The 21,287-nt window shown below is 39.3% G+C and overlaps 1 protein-coding gene across 9 annotated transcripts in view; it reads left to right on the forward strand.

Moving 5' to 3' along the window:
* The window catches only part of LOC129779897 (low-density lipoprotein receptor), an 839,868-nt gene that overhangs the window by 755,571 nt on the left and 63,010 nt on the right, over window positions 1–21,287 (forward strand). For 7 of the 9 annotated variants that reach the window (XR_008743794.1, XM_055787656.1, XM_055787655.1 and 4 more), the window contains 10 exons: window positions 8,672–8,898; window positions 8,963–9,233; window positions 9,296–9,515; window positions 9,574–9,906; window positions 9,968–10,186; window positions 10,242–10,386; window positions 10,457–10,666; window positions 18,447–18,645; window positions 18,984–19,211; window positions 19,779–20,213. Coding sequence is in view for 8 of the 9 variants with exons in the window: in XM_055787656.1 (XP_055643631.1) it covers window positions 8,672–8,898; window positions 8,963–9,233; window positions 9,296–9,515; window positions 9,574–9,906; window positions 9,968–10,186; window positions 10,242–10,386; window positions 10,457–10,666; window positions 18,447–18,645; window positions 18,984–19,211; window positions 19,779–20,213 (2,487 nt within the window). In the remaining variant the exon portion in view is untranslated. The remainder of the gene's footprint in view (window positions 1–8,671; window positions 8,899–8,962; window positions 9,234–9,295; window positions 9,516–9,573; window positions 9,907–9,967; window positions 10,187–10,241; window positions 10,387–10,456; window positions 10,667–18,446; window positions 18,646–18,983; window positions 19,212–19,778; window positions 20,214–21,287) is intronic. The other 2 variants (XM_055787660.1, XM_055787661.1) reach the window with 2 other exon arrangements.

Consider the following 21,287-nt stretch of genomic DNA (forward strand, 5'->3'; position numbering starts at 1 on the left):
TTGTACAAACTTCTAATTAGTGGCTCGATGTAAAGCGAAAATAAGATCATGGACATCGGGCAGCCTTGCCTTACTGATCGCCCAACTTTGAAACTATATGACAGAAAACCGTTCACTAAAACTCTAGAAGTTGCTACTTCATACACCGATTTTAAAAGCCTTATGATTTTATCCGGGATTTGAAAATTTTCCAGAATTTTCCATAGGCAAAGATGATTAATCGAATCTTCGTTTTTCAGTTTATATTGAAATTTAATCGCATGATGATCGGAGAACACCACTGGGAGTGTCTCAAAATTAGTTATTCTAGGTATCAGCTCTGCAGTAGCGTAGAAACGATCCAATCGCGATGCAGAATCATTTCGCACAAATTTAAACTTCCTAGAGGAAGTACTGTTAATTTGCCTATCCACGTCCTTGAAATTAAATAATGTTACTAGAGATTTTAGTCCACCACACATATTGTATGGACGTCCTTTCATGTCCTCACTATCATCTACGCAGTTGAAATCGCCTCCAATGACATGTTCTTTAACAGAGGGTCTATTAAGTTGAATAGCCAATTTGTTCCTGAATAGATCATCTCTTTCAGCCCTATATTGACTACCAGAATGTCCATAAACATTAACGAAATTAGTTTCCCCGATTTCTAAGGAGATAATACGACCCCTGAAGGATCAAGTAGCGGATTTCTTTCTTCGATGGTCTTTCTAACGAGCACAGCTGTCCCTTTCCCATTTTTGCTGATGTTGACAAAAGCTGTGTACTGCGGCCGAAGACCAAAATTTTCAAAATGCACTTCCTGGATGAAAACCACGTCACAGTCCAAGCTTAGAATGAAGTCCTTAAAAAGGTGCTTCTTCGGAGTCACCTCTATTGCATTGTTATTGATTGACACTACGTTCCTTATACGATTCATTCTTGACGAAAAAAACACTTATCGCTTACCACTCCTTTTGCCACTGTTGCGTCCCGATCGCGTATTCTTTCCATCTTGCTCCAGCTTGAGGTTTACCTGCTGCTCCCTCGCATGTGGAGTGTGCTGAGTGGACTGAAGCCTCAAATATCAGCTTCTTTCGCTTCCAGATTTTTTTGCCGCTTCGAAACCGAACGCTGTACACTTGGTGTTCCATTCGATTCCTTCGATTCCGTTTGGGACGGTACTCCTGACAAGACTCGCTTTGTTCCCAGCCCCTTGTCATCCACCTGCATTTGTGCTTCACGTTCGTCCTCATCATCGTTCGACAACTCATCATCGGAAGGATCAGCTATCTTTTCCACGTCATCATTATTGAACGTTCCTCGAGTTTCACTCTCTGTATATTTTTGTTTTGTTACTGTTTCCTGCGAAGATTGCGCCTTTTCCAGGCGCGATTCCAAAACTGATTTGGGTAATGACAATGCCTTTGCATACGAAATAGGGTTCTGCTTAGCATTAACACTTGGTATTCCTTCGTTATTTCTCACCTCAGCCATTAAAGGGCAGTCAACTTTAAGATGATCGTCCGCCTTGCAATAAAAGCATCGGTTCTTGAGGCCATCGTAATAGATCCTTGACTTACAGTTACGGATGTACAAGGCAGCAGGAATTGGCTTCCGTACATCCATATATGCGCCACGAATGCCAGTGTATAGCTCCAGTTCGCATTCCGGTGGAAATTTTTCGCGTACCAACTTTTTAACCTTTCCGTATTTCACGAACACACGATTAATTTCAGCATCTTCAACCTCCGGGGGTAGGTTAAATATTCAGGTGTACTTGTAAGAACCTCATGCAACTGACATCTTAACAGTTACGTCTTTTCCGTCGCTGTATCGGAAAGTATGGACCTCCGGATTGTCTACTATCGCTTCATTGAAAGCCTCCACCGTTTTAAAGCGAATGAAAATACATCTTTCATCGGCGTTCCTATAACAGGTGTCCATCGTTCCACGCTCAGCTCCAATATTAACTTGAATCACTTTTGTAAGTTCCGTTTTGTTTTAATGAAACAGTGGCTATTGTTCACAGACCTAGAAAAATCGTATTAGAAGAAGGCCGCCTATAAACTGATAGCCTTTTTTCGTGTTGTTGTTTCCATTTTTGGGACTGGGTTTCATTGATCATTATGAGCATTTCTATGTAAAATCTGCTAAAAACCAGTCCTAAATCTTGCATGGCCATCTCTAATTTGAATTTCAACATGGTACAGGAAATACTACCTCTTTATCGATGTTCATTCCATTCCACAAAATTTTATAAATCCCTAATCGCTGTTTGGGCACTTTTTATTACGCGACCGATATTTAGCTCTCCCATTTGTACCCTTTATATGTTCCCGAAAGACCTAGGGAAAACGTGAAATTTGAAGTTCTTCTTCTACATCTATATTAGAGTGCCAATGAATATGGCCATCTCTAATTTTCAAAGGGAACTTGATTAAAAATGTTGATTCCCACGAAAACTACCCTATGCACAATATAAACTCAATCGAACTTGATTTACTAGCGTCGCATAGCCGTCAACGTTTGAGTTTTTTTTTTTTATCTGTATTATAGTGATTTTCAACTCATTAGGCTGGTTCGTCACTTTTACTTCCATTTTTGGAAGAATGTCGGGAGTGAGAATTGAACTCGTGACCTTTAGCGTGAGAGGCATGGATGTTACCACTACGCCAGATCGCCTCCACATTTGAGTTTTTTGAAAACCATCTGTATGTAACCCAGATCCCTTATTTTTAATCCGAGTTTCAGTATTTATGTAAGGTAAATGATTTTGGTTTCTCCAGTCGAAAATATGATCATGGTTTGTCCTCTTTTTTGAATGCTCTAATTCACCACACTTTTGTCAAATCAGGTATTGTTTCAAAACATATAACTTTCATAACAACTTTCTTTTTCATCATTTACAGTAGTTTTATAGTATACTAGCTGTACCCTGTATACTAGCTGATGTGTTTGGTTGTTTTGTATATTATATCATAGTTTGAGCTCAGTCGGTTCCGTTCTTTTCGAGTTTTTAACGCGCACACAAACGAACAGAAAACTTTTATATATATAGAGATAGATGAGAGGAATCGAAAAATATTAAATCACTTCGAAACACAATTTCAGTTCAAGATTTTGCCAAACACGTGGAAAAAAGATGTTTCCTTCACATAGAACACATATTCATTACTGAATAGTTGATTTTCATTAGAAGCTCAATTTCAGAAACGCACTCTGGTCATATATAAAATCATCTTTCTTCCAATTTTCCATTTTTTTTATGCCGTAACAACACTCCTTGAAGTGGATTGTATATTGTGTCCAACTTTGAGCTCAATCGGCTCCGCACTTTTCGAGTTTTTGACGCGTACACAAAAGAACAGAACATTTTTATATATGTAGAGATTTTACGGAATCACATTTTTTAAATGATTATAAAATACAGAATCTATTGGTGCTAATGCGCTCCTGATTTGAGCTAACTTTTAATCGATCACCAGATTCGATTCGGACCTTTTCTGGATTATAACACTTACAAATATTGTAAACATCATTCTTGCACACTTTTTGTATCAGATTTACATAGCTGAACCATTGAATTAACGCATTTTGATGAACTCAATTCTGATCATGAGTTGTCCAATTCAATAATGTTGTTTTGTCCAGTTTGTTTATCGTGTCCTTTGCGCATAGCAGAAATAAAGTTTCTCTATGTTGAGCGTCTTGAGGTGAACACTTTTAAAATGCCCGAGAAAATGCGATACTCCGGAGAAAGCCTAAATTATGAATGGATCAATATGATGACAGTAAACTCAAGCAATGATAAATGCAACATCTACTTGAGAATTCGAATATATTCATTCAAAAATGGTGATTTCAAAATCCGGACAAACCATGATAATTTTTTGGACAAACCATGATCAGAGGTGTTCAAACCATGATCATAATTCCTCTTTGAGGAAAATCGTTAAAAACATAAAAATTTGAACAATTTCAACGCCATAATTTAACCGTCGTTCGTTTGGAAACAGAATAAATTTATTTACGTTGTAAAATAACATATGGCGCTACGTCCGCTACATCGAACTTTCATCCACACATAAGTAAGTAGCTTCAATTTGCATAAAGCATAAAGCGATTTGGAAGTTTTTCAGAATGAGCATAATAAATTACTGAAATTCTTCAAATCCCACGTGCTTGGACTACAAGGTTACAATCACACTATTGTCAGCAATCATGATAGAACACCGGCGGGAGGGCACATGTTTAGATCCAATGCTCATGTTTCGAAGACGTTGCTGGAACTATGCTAATCGACTGCACAGCGACGCGAGAAATTTTGATTCTAAGAAGAGACAATAATCGACGCTATCCATCTTCTTCTTCAAAGGCCCTAACGTCCCTAACGTTCGCCTCCTCATGGTAGTATTACATGCGTACTTATATTGCGTAACACGCATTGAATATATTCTGAGTGACAAACTTCAGAGTATGTGTGTCCACAATGCAAAAAAATATTTGATTAAAAATCTCCCAACCATAAAGGAGGGATAAGATGGATATTGCATACACCTTAAATATGTAGAATCCACCACAGGTACCTCATTCATAGTTTTCTTCTTTGCTCATTTTGAATTAATATATATGGACATGCGGTTAGGGGAGACGAAACAAACAAAGGGTAAGAGATAGTTTGATGTATTTTTATATATATCGTATGATGACGCGATGCAGCCAGGATAATGTCGTGCTACGATGTCGTGAGCTGTGCCAACAATTCAAGGTCGCAATGTACGCGAGGGTACAGAACGAACGACTGCGATTCCTGCGACACAATAAACAGGAGTAAGTGGGAACACATTCACTTGCGAGACGCTATCATGTGCAATGCCGACACAGCCTTTGCTATTATCAGGTCAAAACGCAATGCATTATCATGTCATTACAGCACGTGTGTTCAAACAAAAAATTAAATCTTCAATAAGCTCATTACAGTATTCCGCCTATTCGGTCCCACACGTTGCTGGGTGTGCTTGGTGGAATGACAAAAACGAGGATTACCCGATAGACACATTTTTAGTTTGGAAAGAATACACCCTGAGGTAATCGATCAACTGATCAAACACTCACACGTATTCCAAAGTCCGATCAAATCTGAATTACCCGAAAAGGTAGTAATTTTGCATTCTGTAATCCGTTGGACTCAAGTCCAGTCGAGTTGCCACGCTAAATCAAAATTTGCTCTGCCGTAATTATTTTAATACTTTGAATAATATTTGCAAAACTCGATTGGACGGATTACAGAGTGCAAAATTGTGATCCGATCGGGTAATATTTTTTATTTTTTTTTACAATTCCCTTTTTACATTTTTACATAAATTGAATTTAGAAAATGAAGGAAATTAAGAAAATTGTTTATTTTTTATTTTTGTCGGCGGTAATCCTCTACAGCACTCCATTCTTCTGTATGTCATAGATCCCTTCTCCAAACATCCGTTCGATCTCCATCAAAGAATGAACCGTCATCATCCTCGGGTTCGGAGAAATACGAGATGAGATGCTTGATTACACTGATATTTCTTGATTGTTCCGCATCGATATATCGCTGCGACAGTTTTTGTTCTTAATAAAACGCAAGAGCCACAAACGTTTCACAGCGTAAAGATCAAACACACTTTCATTCAAATTCTTCACATTCACTTTCGAATAATTTTACAGATCGTTTGAATGTTCTCAAACACACTTACGATACATTAGTTATTTTATTTATTCAACAACCAAAATATGCACTAGAAATAATTTATATGGCAGAACAACGCTAGCCGGGTCAGCTAGTCTTAAATGTTAAACAACGATTTTCTCTGCGGACATATAACTCATCAGCACAAGAGAACAGCTGATCCGATTTAAAGTCGTCTGTATATCGTTGTGTTTGTCTCTACCCAAATTAAAATGATAGAGTAGAAAATCGAAAAAATCGACTACGTATATCTACCCAAAAAATCGACTACGCATTTGTTCTGCAATGAAAAGTGGGTTCAAAAGAAATGGAATACATAAACCTATACATCTATATTAGGGTGGCAGCGAATATGGTCATGTCAAATTTCAAAAACCGACCATGTACATTTTGTTTATTGGTCCAAAAAATTACCTGTTCAAAATTTCAGCTAATTGGACATGAATCAGAGGTACCTCAAAGTGCTCAAAGCTTTGATTTTTTTATCCTGGAAAATTTTCCAAAAGCGGGAGTAAAGAAAATTTGTAAAATCGAAATTTTTTCTTCGAGACCAAATGACTTAAAAATGCATGAAACGTCGATTTCTGGTGTTATCTCGAAAAAAAATTTTTGGCCGAAATTGGCCTTTTGGAACTCAGCCTGAGTGGCCAAAAAATCAAAACTTTGAGTGCTTTGAGGACCCCTAAATCATGTCCGACTGAGCTGAAATTTTGCACGAGTCATTTTTTTGAGCCAATAAACAAATTGTACGTGGTCGGTTCCTTAAATTCGATATTTATTTCTCCATACCTTCGTTGCCGCTCAGGCTAAGCTCCAGGATTTTTTTTTTCGAGATGACACTAGATCTCGACGTTTCATGTATTTTTAACTCTTTTGGCATAAAAAAAAAAGTTCGATTTTTCAAATTTCCCCCCTTGGAAGATTTTCGAGGATCTAAAAATCAAAACTTTAAGCGCTTTATGCACCCCTAAGCCATGTCCGATTGAACTGAAATTTTACACAGGTGATGTTTTTAGGCCAATAAACAAAATGTACATGGTCGGTTTATGAAATTCGATGATGAAGATTTTTCCATACATCCATTGCCACCCTAATCTATATAAACCGCCAAATGTGTTGCTAAGCGCTAAAATCGGGATCAAATCGTCCGAGATTTGAGCTATCTATATTTTGTTGTGATCGGCTGCGCTCATAGAAAAATTATACGACTGAAAAACTTGGATTTTTTGAAAAAAATTGAAAAAAATAGGAAAATATAGAAATTTTATTTTTTCAATTTTTTTAAATTTTTTCCAAAAAATCCAATTTTTTAGTCGTATAATTTTTCTATTAGCGGAGCCGATCACAACAAAATACAGGCATTTACATCGTAGAAGACGTTGTCAGTCTAATTGAAAATTCACTTTACTTTCAAAAAGAAAATATGACAGTTTGAGGATGTTTCTCCTGGAGTTGGTCCGATTTTTTAGATAAAGAAAATAAGTACCTTCATGCTGATGGAAAGCGTAATGCTCTTAAATGCGGTGTGGGAAATGCTTATAAACTTTCAGCCCATACTGTAAAGAAGTGGTTCCAGAATCATAAAATTCAAGTTATGCAATCATTAGTTCAGTCCCCGATCCGAAACTGGTAAAGAACATGTGACGATTTGTCAAAAAGTTCGCTAATTCTGTGAAATCAAGAAATGGAGAGGGACTGTAGTGCAAAATCTAGGAAGCATGATATGACACCCCTGTCAGTATATGTCGAAACCTCGTGGAGTCAATGCCGAAGAGAGTGCTTTAAGCGGTAATGGTTATACCACCAAATATTGGTGGGTAAACTAAGGGAAAAAATTTCCGGAATGAAATAATGCTTGTTTTTTTTTTGACGTTCAATTGTATAACCTTTGCAACATTTCAATTAATATAACATTAGAAGTACGAAATTGATATACATTAAGCAAGAGCAAACATTAACGAAATTTATGAATAAACTCTTTAGTACAACAAATTCTAACCTTCAATTTTCCACCAGAGAATAGACCTTTTACTACTGAATAATCTTTCTTTACATCCCGATTGAAATGTGTTGCACCTTGATGTCGCTTTTAACCCGGAAACAATGCTCGTGTTCACGAAAATTGGATGATCGATCGGTAAAATTCACCAACGAGTCCAAAGACACTCCTAAATTCACACAAGCTCCCTCCCGGCCTAAAATAAACAAAACTATTCGCTTTTTATTATTCCGGATTTTAGTTATGAATGTATCGAACTTTTTGAAAATTATTTGGTATGGGGAACAGTTTTGGAGGCCATTTGTCGAGGTTTCGAAAGCTATCGCGGTGACCTTTTTCGCCGTTGAAAATTATTCGGTTGAAGGCGATTATACGTTGTTCCATCAGTACTATTATTTCACATTTTTGAACCACTTCAATCCACATTTGGCATGGCATAAAAAAAACAATGTCTGTGTAATGCAAAAGTACAGAATCACTCTTCACCAGACGACATGGAAAACGACGCGGTACTTCCACCCAACGAAATTACACTGTTCACCTTAAGGGAAAAATCAGAATCATTAAACCGTAAAGAAAAACAATTCAACAATACCTTTGGCAACGCAAGAAAACAACGACAACGTGTGTTGCAAAAATATAAAAGCACTCTACACCAGACGGCATGAAAACCGACGAGCTGCTGACAATTGCACCGCTGTTTGCAATAAATAATTTCTTCTTTGTATCAATCTACAGACAACAGATGGATCGAACGATGTCATCTGTCGCGATGTTGGGTTTTTTCGGGGCAGAAATGAATAATTAAGCCATGCTCAGAAAATGGGAATTCACACTCATGTTTCTTATGAACAATCAAACGTCATCGAAAGGTGCAATGAGATTTTCCACTTCCGTTCTGTCTTCAGTGATGATTGACTCTGATTAATAGGCGCCTAACTCATATTGTTTATTGTTCTCCCTAGACGAAACATGCCGCTCGGATGAGTTCACATGCGCCAACGGCCGATGCATCCAGAAGCGCTGGCAGTGCGACCGGGACGATGACTGCGGGGACAACAGTGACGAGAAGGGTTGCCAGGCGATGACATGCGATCCGTTGAAGCAGTTCCCGTGCTCGGAAAACTACTGCATCACGGCCAAATGGCGTTGCGATGGGGAACCAGACTGTCCCGATGGGTCGGACGAGAGGGTAAGTCGGGCCTTGGATACTGTTTAGGTTGGCTTATATTTTATCACTCGCAACTTACTCACAGGGTTGTACGAATCCAACGCCGCAAACAGCGAATCCGTGTCTCTCGTTGGAGTACCAATGTAGCGATCGGATTACCTGTATTCACAAGAGCTGGATTTGCGATGGGGAAAGAGATTGTCCGCAGGGGGATGATGAGTTGCCACCGATCTGTCAGAATGTCACCTGCCGACCGGATCAGTTCCAGTGCAAGAAGGACAAAACCTGTATCAATGGACACTTTCACTGCAACGGAAAGAAAGATTGTTCCGATGGCAGTGATGAGGTAGATTGCGGTAAGTGTGCGAATTCTATGTGGTGGCATTCCGTGGTTATCACGCCATTTTACGCTCAACAGAACGACCTGCGGTTAAGTGTAACTCAAAGACGGAATTTGACTGTGGCGGTGGCATGTGCATTCCATTGTCCAAGGTGTGCGACAAGAAGGCCGATTGTCCGGAGTTCCAGGACGAGCCAATAGACAAGTGTGGCAAGAATGAGTGCTTACAGAACAATGGCGGATGTAGCCATCTGTGTGTGGACACTCCCGCTGGATACTACTGCGACTGTAAATCGGGGTGAGTCGTGAGTTGCGCTTTTTCTAGAAGAATTCAATAAATGTATGCGTTCCCACAGCTTCAAATTGGTTGATAACCGAACCTGCGAGGATATCGACGAGTGCGCCGAGGCCGGATCCTGCTCGCAGAAATGTACCAACGAAATCGGCACATTCAAATGTGAGTGTATGTCGGGGTACCTGCGGGATCCTAGGGATCACACCAAGTGTAAGGCGACCGAAGGGCACGCTTCGTTGCTTTTTGCCAGGCGGCATGACATACGGAAGATATCGCTCGATCACCGCGAGATGACTTCGATTGTGAACGACACCAAATCGGCGACCGCGCTGGACTTTGTGTTCCGCACCGGAATGATCTACTGGAGCGATGTGTCCGAACAACGGATTTACAAGTACTTTGAGGTTTATGATCGGTTAGGGTTCAATAATGATTGATTATTTTGTGTAAACAAGGGCACCAATCGATGAGGGATCGGACAAAACGGTCGTTGTGAAGGATCAAACCGTCACATCGGATGGGCTGGCTGTGGATTGGATCTACAACCATATCTACTTTACCGACATCAAGAAGTCGACCATCGAGATTGCGAACTTTGATGGCAACATGGGCAAAATATTGATCAAAGATGATCTGGAGATACCGCGAGCGATCGCGTTGGACCCCATCGATGGGTAAGCGGAGGGTACGATTTTGTTTCCGAATGTGATAATGTTTAATCTTTGACAGCTGGATGTATTGGACGGATTGGGGAACTGCACCCCGTATCGAGCGTGCCGGTATGGATGGAACCCATCGACAGGTGATCGTGAACTATGAAGTTAAATGGCCTAACGGAATAACGCTGGATCTGGTGCGCAAGCGTGTCTACTGGGTATGCTTGGGAGTCAAAATTTCACCTATGTTGTTATCTAATTATGTTTTGGAACGTTCTTCTTATCCAGGTCGACGCCAAGCTGAACGTAATCTCATCCTGTAATTATGATGGAACCAAACGATCGGTAGTACTTTACTCGGCGGATTATCTGAGGCATCCGTTTTCGATTACCACCTTCGAAGATTACGTCTACTGGACCGATTGGGACAAAGAAGCCGTCTTCAAGGCGAACAAGTTCAACGGAAAAGATATTGAGCCAGTGACAGCGCTTCACATGGTAAGTCGCGTGTTCCGATTTCAGTTTTGTTCCCTCCTGAAGATAATGTTAACAGAGAGGTCGAAGATATCACTGTTTTACAGTGGAATTGTTATAGTCTTATCCCTAAAATGGAAACGTTAAAATTTTTAATTTATGACATATGATGTTTTTGCTCTGTCCGAAACCTGGGTGTCTTCTCGAAATGATCTCTGTTTACACGATTCAAATATTATACGCTTAGATCGAGATAATCGATACGGAGGGGTGCTATTGGGGATTAATAAGTGCCTCTTATTTTTTAGCGTTGACCTTTCACCTATTGTGGGGCTCGAACCTGTTGCTTGTCATGCGAATATCAGAGACAAAGACCTCTGTATTGTCAGATTGCTGACATGAACTCATAACCTTCATAAACCACGGTTGATCTTGGGAGACTTCAACTCTCACGGAATCGCCCGGGGGGAACAGTACTACGAAAACCGTTCATTGATATATGACCTTTGTAACAGCTTTAATATGACCGTTTTGAACAGTGGAGAAACGACACTTGGACCTAAACCTCCTGCTAACCCAAGTGCCGGGATTGCAAGTGGACTGTAATCCAGGAACCCAACGGTAGTGATCACTTGCCAATTACCATTTTTATCACAAATAGGTTGAATTCTTCTAAATCAATAAACATGGCATACGATCTCACAATACACATTGACTGGAAAGAATATGCGGACGCGATTGCTCTGGCCATCAATTCCAGAGATGGTTTACCTCCTTTGGACGAGTATAACTTCCTTTCTCTAGGGGGTCTTTGAAGCCACATTGGCTGCGCGTTTGCCTACTAAACGATCGATAGTGAGTTCAAAACTCAAGGCCCTCAATTGACCATCTTTGCGTCGTTATAGAATAACTACGCCCACGCAACAATCATCAGCGATGGAGATCGTTTCACGGTCGGAGTTCTGGCCTCTCTTCATTCATACAAGCTCTGCTTGAAACTGCTGCGTTTTGCAAGAAACATCGGACTGTTGTGCTATTGATAATCATATCAACTGTCTCCGCTGTCCGGTCTAACAATGGAAGAACAGAGGGAATATTCTTGCGACTAAATGGCTACTGTGTAATTTACAATATCTAAATACCATAAACATGTAACATGTACACGATTAAATTCGGCTATGTTACAGCTAAAAGGCTTATGAGCCTAAATAAATAAACCAATGGGATAGAACTTCCTGTCTCGTTTGATCTCCGACAGTGCGGTTCGCGCTCAAACGAACCCATCCCAGCTTCCACTATTAGTCGATGGTCTTCCAGTTCATGATGTGATAGCCAGTGTTCCATGCTTCATCGCGGTGAATCGAATGCATTTGAAGCCGTTCGAAAACGTGGAACAATTTGAGAATTTTGATTTTAATCAAAGGGGAAAAAACGTGCTTATTGGCGAAATTTCGAGGGAGGTTTGTCACGAGCAACGTCAATGAAAAAGTTATAGAAGGTGGTTTGAAACGTGAGAAATCGCTCTTCAACGAATGAAAGTAAGGAATATTCACATCGACGGATTTTTAATTTTGCACGAAAGGTTTGTCCCGATTCCGTCCTTTTGCAAAAAAAACTGTACGAGATATACTACAAGATTGGTGAGATCTTGACTCCAAGTTTCCGATCGTAGCATTCTCTCTTGCTCTACTTTCATGTAACAACTCTGCTCCAGGTTCGGCTAGAATTAAGTTGAATTGATTTGTTGGAAAACCTCCCCGATGTGGCGAAACATTCGTTGAATTTATTTAATCAGTTTCTGGAGCATAATATTGTTCCGGATGAATGTAGACATGAGCGAGTTATGCGTCGTCCGCAAATTACGTTACGCGAGTAGGAGGGAGAGGGGTCGAGGTTGCGTTACTTAATGTGACATAGGGGGAGGGGGGTAGTCGTGATCGTTACGTAATACAATTCCAATCCTAAATAAATTCACGCGCTTCTATATGCTTAAGCAGCTAGCTTCAATTCTGAGACCGAATGAGATGTGTTTCATGAGCCAAGATTATAAAGAACGTGTTGTAATAAGCTTAACAGCAGCCAGTAAACAGGCACCGATTAATGCATCTCGAATATCGTGTTAAATTATTCCGTTTGTTATCGCAGGATGCAAAACCTTCCCTGCAAACATTAAATCGTATAACTTTTGCCTATGCTAGATCGCATATAAATTCGAAACAAATTACAATCGTATAAAATATTAATCAAAGTATACACCATGGGCCTGATTCTCGAATACACTTCACGGTGGAAACGAAATAAACGGCACGCCATTGAACTACGTTTTACGAGTTAGTGAAGTGTCGAAGATAATGATGAGTTTTCAGGCAGAATGAGCACTTTTCAAATAAAAAATCATTAATGAAAATGATCTTCTTCGTATCAAACTGGTATTCAATGTGAGTGGAAAACTTTGTTTTCTTCATGTGATATAATAATCTCACACAAAAATTTCATCGGAAGATAATTTGATATTATAATGATAAATTTAGTGGGAAACTAATCTCGCATCCAGATGTCGACACCGTACCGTTGTCATCGCGAATGCGTTTCATACCGTTTCCACCGTGAAGTGTATTCGTAGTGTATTCGAGAATCAGGCCCCATGTGTATCTGAAATCGTACAGAATTGAAAAACTCGGTTTCCTATATGATTAATGGATTAAGACGTATATTGATATAACGATCATCGTATTAGTACAATGTGCAGCGCTATATACGTATATTCTATTCATTTTATATAACACTAGCTGACCCGGGGAACTTTATCCCACCCACAATTTGATATTTCGATTTAGATAACTTCGAACACAATACCATAGTTGCAGAAAATTTGAATTTAGTTTCCGTTATTTATGATTTTATTTTTTATAGTTTTCAAGGTCTTGGGACCAACAGCTAAATTTTTTTAATTTTTTTTCTTGAAAGCTGAAAGTTTTTAAATGGTTTTATTTAGCTTGCGCTGTAACATGTTTGTAACGGTTCCCGGAATAAATCGCCACAGAAAACGACTGCAACAGAAACCACCGCTTATAAAATGTGTAGTAGGCTATAAATATTGTGGCGCGGTATTGTATTTCAAAACAAGAATTAACCGGGCAAACGTATCGCCCCAGGCAAACGTAACGCCCCGGGCAGACGTATACCGTCCGACGCTCGCTAGAGCTCGGTCGGACATTGCTAAAGGATCGTATCCTATGTTTCAAACTAACCGGGCAATCAGTGGATCCCAGGTTTGCGTGCGAGACACCGCCGCTTCCGACGGCGGGTCGGCGGTGGACTCGGATTGCGTCATCTTGGCGGCATGGGCCGCCTCGATTCCTTATCCTCGCCAAATGGGGACTTCGTCCCCATTACATTGTCCTCAGAATAAATTTCGAAAAACGAGAACAAGAGAATAAATTTATAATAGAAATGTGAGGCACATGATGTTTTTCCCGCGCCAAATATTTCTAGCCTACTACACTTTTTCTAAGCGGTTGTTTCTGTTGCAGTTGTTTACTGTGGCGATTTATTCCGGTCACCGTTTGTAACGTGTTTGTCTGTAGCGCCCCACATTAATCCCACATTAATTAAAAATTAACCTGTTGACCGATTGATCAGAAATTTGGAACACACCTTTAGCTCTGCAGTCACTATAAAACTATAAATCCAACATGGCGGTCGCTACAAAATGGCGGATCACATATTTTCTTAGAACTCCATCAATATGGGTATCAAATGAAAGGGCTTGACTAGTAGAACACAGTTATTTATGAAAAATGCAAAACGAAGATGGCTGCCACTACAAAATGGAGGACTACATATTTTCTCAAAACCCCAACAACATGGGTATCAAACGAAAGGGCTTGACTAGTAGAACACAGTTATTTATTAAAAATACAAATCCAAGATGGCGGCCGCTAAAAAATGACGGACTATATATTTTCTCAAAACCCCATTAATATGAGTATCAAATAAAAGGGCTTGACTAGTAGAATAATTGTGTAGAACACAATTATTCATTAGAAAAGCAAACTCAAAATGGTCACCACCACAAAATAACGATATATATTTTTCTCAAGGCCCATTTATAATTTAGAATTACTTGAAAACTCCAAACCCAAGATGGCCCAATCACAAAATAGCAAATTACTTTTTTAAACGCTTTTATTTCACTTTAACTGATTGTATGTATGTATATATCTCTGTAGGGTTGTCCCACATTGAGAGAAATTTGACCAATAGGAACTGACCGATTGTTCAGAAATTTATAAAACACCTTTATTTCCGCTGTCATTTTAAAACTACTTATTCCATGACCTTGGAAAATAGCTGATTCCATATTATCTGAAAAAAATTCGATTAGGATATGTGTATCAAACTAACGAACTTGACTTGGTGAACACACTATGTATTTTTTTCAATCCACTCAATATTGATATCAATGAAATTATTTGACTAACAGAATACAGTACAATAGTTTTATTGTAGATAAATATAATATTTTTTTAATTATATTTTAAGAGACGTAGCACTTAAGGCTTTTGCCTCCCCGAGAAATATTATATTGACACAGATAATAGACTAAAAACTAGATAATAAAATAAGTAAAAAAAACTTTTTCAGTTAAACGGTTTCATTGTGATTAAACATAGCCATGTACTAAAAGCTAGAAAATAATTATGCAAGTAGCAGTTAGCAGTTATCACGCCCCTTCCTTCATTAATCTAGGATATTGATGATACTAAAACTGCTAACTGCTAATTTGGTATGTCAATCATCTGAATCGGTATAGTAGTTCAAAAGTTATAAATTTTTGAAAAAAGTAATTTTTGGGATAAATCATAACTGGAAAACGAAAAATAACACATCTCTGGTTTTTGGATATGTTTTGAATAAAAACCTTAGCTTTAAAAAAAGTATATAAAAACAATATAGCGCTCTTTAAAAAACAAAAAACAATCAATAATTACGAAGGCAAAATTCAAACTTTTTGCAAGTGTAGTACCGTTCTGAATCATATTTCGGACGCTTAAGACATATGATGCAGAAAACAGACCTAAACTTTATGCACAGGTATTATTTGGTTGATATTTTTTATAAACTAGTTTAATATGCTTTTAAGCTTTCTACTTTGGTACCTATTTAATTGAAAACATAAAAAAATAATTGAATAAAATGCTATACAAATGAAGCGAATAAGCATCAAACTTCGGACACCATTTATAAAAAAAACAAATTTCGGACAGATTGAATTCAAATTTCGGACACTTTATTTTGTAACATTACACTTGATTATATTTTACAGTCAACTGCAACAAAACTTACCAAGCAATCAGAGTAAGCTGTTAACGATGATGAGAACTGATGAAACACGGGAGAAATTTAAATATTTATGAACGGGTAAATTCTACGTGCTCACGCTAAGGAAACGTCAAACACAAACGATAATAAGTAGCGTTGTCAGGTTTTTGCCGATTATCTTATAGTTCAAATGTAGTTCTTATATGAAATAATAGTGAAAGCAAGGGATTACTCTAAAGAAGCAATTGTGATATTAATTTTATAGTTACATCATCAGTGCATTAAGCAATTCAAGATATTAGATCAAAGTGTCCAAAATATGATGTTGTCCGAAATATGATTCAGAACGGTATTTTGAGCTAACTGGCTTTGATTTGATATGTCAATCATTTTCATTGGTCCAGTAGTTGAAAAGTTATGATTGTTTTTAAAAAGGTCATTTTTGAAAAAAAGTTAGAATATTTTTTTTTTCGGGCAACCCTAAAATGGAAACGGTCACCCTAACAAAAAACTAGAAAAATACGGGTCTAATAGTTTGCTATGAAGAACAAATCTACCACTTTTCACGAAAATCTGAGAACCATTATATCGGTTTCACATGGAATGGTTGTATATTTCTGTACGTTGTCTATACTCGCGGTATATAATTTCATTTTTGGCATACAAATATGACGCAGACTAAGACGCATCAAACCTGAGGCTGACTTTTCAAGTGCCTTGCTCCGTTCTCTAGTTAAATCGCGAGGAATGGACACCAAATTATTTGTATTTTTAAAGATAAATAGATTATATGCGTATATGATATGACATATATGTATATCGCTTCCACTTTTGCATGTATATGCCAGTTATACGCATCATTTATCACCCAAGAGTGGCATACATCCATGTATGTATATCGCCTCAAATTTTGGCATTCTATACGATTTGATGTTTGCTGGGTTGTAGTTCGTTCAGGAAGGCATTGTTCTTCGAACGCATTTTCTCATAAGCTCGATTTTAAAAGGGTGTGTGAGCTGCCTGAATTTGGGTTTATTCTACATCTAGGAATAATCAAGCCTGTTCATGATCCATAAACAATGAGGATGGATAACCAGACCAGTTCCCTCGTTATAAAAAGATCATAGATGTTTTCGATTGAATCTCGATGTAATATTCGTTGCTACAAATGCTCCAGGAAGCAGTGCTTTGAACCGAGTTGAACGTCGAATTCTCTTTTCCGGTAGCAGGTTCAATACTTCTTCATTATCATAACGGATCACACGCCTCATAGCAACTAAAAAACCCGCGTCCGACTTCAATTCGTACCGCCCAAAAGCGATGCTGTCTTTTATACGAATAATGTTGGGGAAAATGATCTTGTTCCGCCTTGATCGATGGGTTGAAACAAATGGCCTACCCTCAGATACACAATATTGGTTCCGCGGGGGCAAATGGATGAATAATTGTCGCGTTGCTTTCTTCAGAAATTCAAATGGCTTACGTTACGCTACGTAAGCGATATTCACAATTGCCTTACGCAAAATTGCAGCCTGAGACAACATGCAGATGATGGAGTGGTGTCTGTCGTAGGATCAAACGAATCCGACCTGAAAGGACCCTTAGAAGATACTTTGAACAATTTTTCAACCTGGGCCATTACTCTAAGGATTCAGTTTTCCACGGAAAAACAGAGATGATCTTTTTTTCTAGGAAGCACAAACCAGCAGAACCAAAGCTTCAACTTTTGGGTAATCCGATCAGTAGTGTCGTGTCATTCAAGTATCTTGGAGTGTGATTCATACCTCATAAAACTCGAGCGATTTCAGTATCTTTGTCTCCGTTTTGCGTTGGAATGTATGCCCCACACGCACACCATGAGTCTCGAATTTCCGCAGGCGTACTCTCACTAAACAATCGACTCAATTTGCTATCTCTCCGGATCCTTATTCGGTGTAGGGTTATGAACCGATTGGTGATCCTAAATTTTGAACAGCTGATCGAGCTAAATTTTCACTCTGGATTCATGTCTTGCCGACAACAATCTCTGCGCTTGTGGCCAAGGTCGAGCACGTTATTTGGTCATGCGAGGCATATCTTGTCGTCAGATCGTCTGATTGAGAGAGACAGCCGAATGTGTCGGTGAGAAATGTGTTGGTTCGGTTTGACCTTGATTACATGTCCCAAATATATGTTTTCCTTGAAGCTATCGATCTTCGTGTAGGATTATCCCTATATCCATATACTCTTGTTATCTTCCATCGCGAATAATCGGTTCCCTACTTGCTAACAGTAGAATAGCCCTACTAAACTTGAGTCGATCGCGAATAATCGGTCCCGTATCCTATTCACCATAGAATTAAGTAACATTGTCTCCAGTTATTAGTTTTTAAAAAATTGAGTTATGAGATTGACTCCTTCAAACCTTCGTAACTGAGCCTTAAAAATAAACTAAGTAAAACAAAAAATAATATAAATCTCCTTCCCTCTCTGAATTCAGCTCCAGCATCCGATGACGATTCACGTGTACCATCCGTACCGCCAACCGGACGGTACGAACCACTGTCAGGCGGTGAACGGCCACTGCTCCCATCTCTGTCTGCCGGCGCCACAGATCAACAGTCGAAGTCCGAAAATTTCCTGCGCGTGTCCAACTGGTCTCAAACTGATGGACGATGGGCTCATGTGTGTGGAAGACGGTAAGTGCCCCAAATCATAACAAACTTGACTTTATCAATAGATTCGGGGCAGAACAGATCACAAGGTTCAACAGCGGGTCATCCCCCGAAATTTGCATTGTTTTGTCTGTCTGATTTTCTGTTCAAACGTTCGATTATTTACCGCTGAGTTTAATTACATTTTTTTTTGTTTATTTTATTTTTGCTGTATCGCGCGATTCATCACCGTGACATGACACATTACTTTTGCATGAATTATCCCTTTTTGCCTGTTCATCGCACACGTGGGATGCAAAACGAAAACCATCACTCCCTTTCGGAAAATTAAATTGATAAAAAAAACTCATTCTGATCGAAAGTGGCGACGAGTGCAACCGCGAAGGGTCCAACGGCGCATGAAAAGCCCCTTCCCGGCGGAAGCTCGAACTCGACCCAAGACAACAAACAGATCGAGCATCACTCCAGTAATATTTACGAAAGCAACAAGGATATCATTGCCACCACTTCAACGGGGAATGGCTCCTCGTCTTCATCCTCATCCTCGTCCTCCCCATCCTCTTCCTCGGCGACGCATGGGGACAAGAACTGTGAGTATATAAATCGGTTCCGATCGGATGGCTGTGAAAAGAGCGCTCCCCGATTCCGACTTGAATCGACTAACATTGAGTAGTTAATTAGCCCAATTAATCAGTCACTGACTCGGCAGCGTCAGCGCTAACGCATCATTTATCACACACCAATCAAGCTAACACGCCCCCTTCTTCCCCCTCTCACTCACACTCAATCTGCCAAATGGCATCAAAACACATTTGTGGCGAAGCAGAATACGCGAGCACAAAGTTCCTGATTTTGCTTCTAACATTGCTCCGATTAATCCTATGTTTGAGCGAGCAATCGCTTGTGATATTTTGGAAAGTAGGCTTCATTAGAAGCATTCCGACTGAATGGAACCATTTTTCATCGTTTCAAAGGAGACTTCCATAATTGCTAGATGATGAGCCATCATCCGTTTTGAATATGTTATTTCAATTTGCTTAATTTGTTGGCATTCGCGAATCTGACTTTGTGCTCGCTTCAGCCCATAATTAATTGACACAAACACGCGCGTCTTGCATTCAGCAGCAAAATCGTTTAATTTTTCTGCCTAATAACAGCCACATCCCCAACATCGACACCATCGTTCGCTAACAGCTTGCACATCGCTGCCACCTGCACAAATCTGACCCACGTTGAGACCGTTATGGCAACGCTAAAATCCATCAAAACGGTCAACAAAACGGCGCTCCATCTATCCTATTTGAATCGTCGCCACGGCAAAAATCTGACCTCGACGAATCTTCCCCAACAAGAAGGCGACTTTGACAGAACAGACACGACACAGACAGAGACGACGACGGCGACGACGCCGACCGGAAACACGACCGAGTATCGGTACTGGGAATATCGGAAACGCTTCAATCTGTTGGAGGCACTTTTCTCGGAACAGTTCGAAGATATCGAGGGACCGGACGGGGGCAATCGGGCACTGTACGATAATGAGCTGCACGCGTCCTACGAATACGTGAAGTGGCTCTGTCGGAAGTATCAAGGTTTGTGCCTCTCGAGGGTGGAAGACTTCGGTGAAGCGTTCCTCTTTCTTTTCACCTTTTCTTGCAGTGGTCGTTTGTTGAAGTTATCCGTGATTCTAAACACTATTTGTCCAATCCATCAGAAAGAAAGTGTGTATGTGTCCTTGTTGGCATACTTTTTTCTCTTAATTTCAATCGAGATAAACGTAATGAAGCCATACCCAGAGTTCCCCTAAGTAACCCTTGAAGGTGATTCTATTACATTGAAAATTTAACAGTAAAACTGTCTCTGGAATTTTGCCACAACTTCTCGGAGATTGCATTGTTTGCTCGCATGGTCTCTTCTTATTGATTCTTCGGCTTCAAATAGTATAAAGGGTATTAAAAGGAGACGCTTGGTTTCTAACAGTTTGTAAAGCACCATGTGCTCCCTTTGGTTTCAAACACGAATGTCCTATGAAAACCAGTGCTGGAAAATCTAGAGTATTTTGCCTGATATTAGATTTGATATACACATTTTACTAACGAATAATAGCTTCAGGTCTAATTACTGTCTTTGAATCATGAGTACGAATGAATGTGGCGAACGTTTACTCACCAGCCTTTTTTTACAATGCTGGTCATCAGCAGTATAGACACATCTCTAAAACGCGCCTGCCGGGCAATTTGACCCGCTTGATTTTCTCTTGAACTAGCAAGAATATAAAAGTGATGGGTATAGGCAATCGTGCTAGTCAATGATAGAATCCTACCATGCAAGTTTTACATTTGTAACATGCTTTAAAAAAATAAGAAAAATAATTTTCTTTGGAAGTAATTATCGATGTAATTTTCTACATCATTTCTTTTTTGGTTTTTGTTGCTCGAAACCGATTTAGAGGCGATAACTGTGGGTCATATTTGTTAAGTCGAGTTCCTAGTGAATATCTCAGATGAAGAAAATGAAAAAAAAAATTAATTTCCCTCTCAATTTGATATTTTTCGCATCAGCTTACCATCGGGCAGTATGGCATACCCTCGATCGAGGCAATTTGCTCACTTTCGGCCGTAAACATTCTCACGAGAGAAATAGCTTGTATGTGAGGGATGCCATAT

This window comes from Toxorhynchites rutilus, chromosome 3, assembly GCF_029784135.1.
Source record: "Toxorhynchites rutilus septentrionalis strain SRP chromosome 3, ASM2978413v1, whole genome shotgun sequence".
NCBI classification, from domain to species: domain Eukaryota; kingdom Metazoa; phylum Arthropoda; class Insecta; order Diptera; family Culicidae; genus Toxorhynchites; species Toxorhynchites rutilus.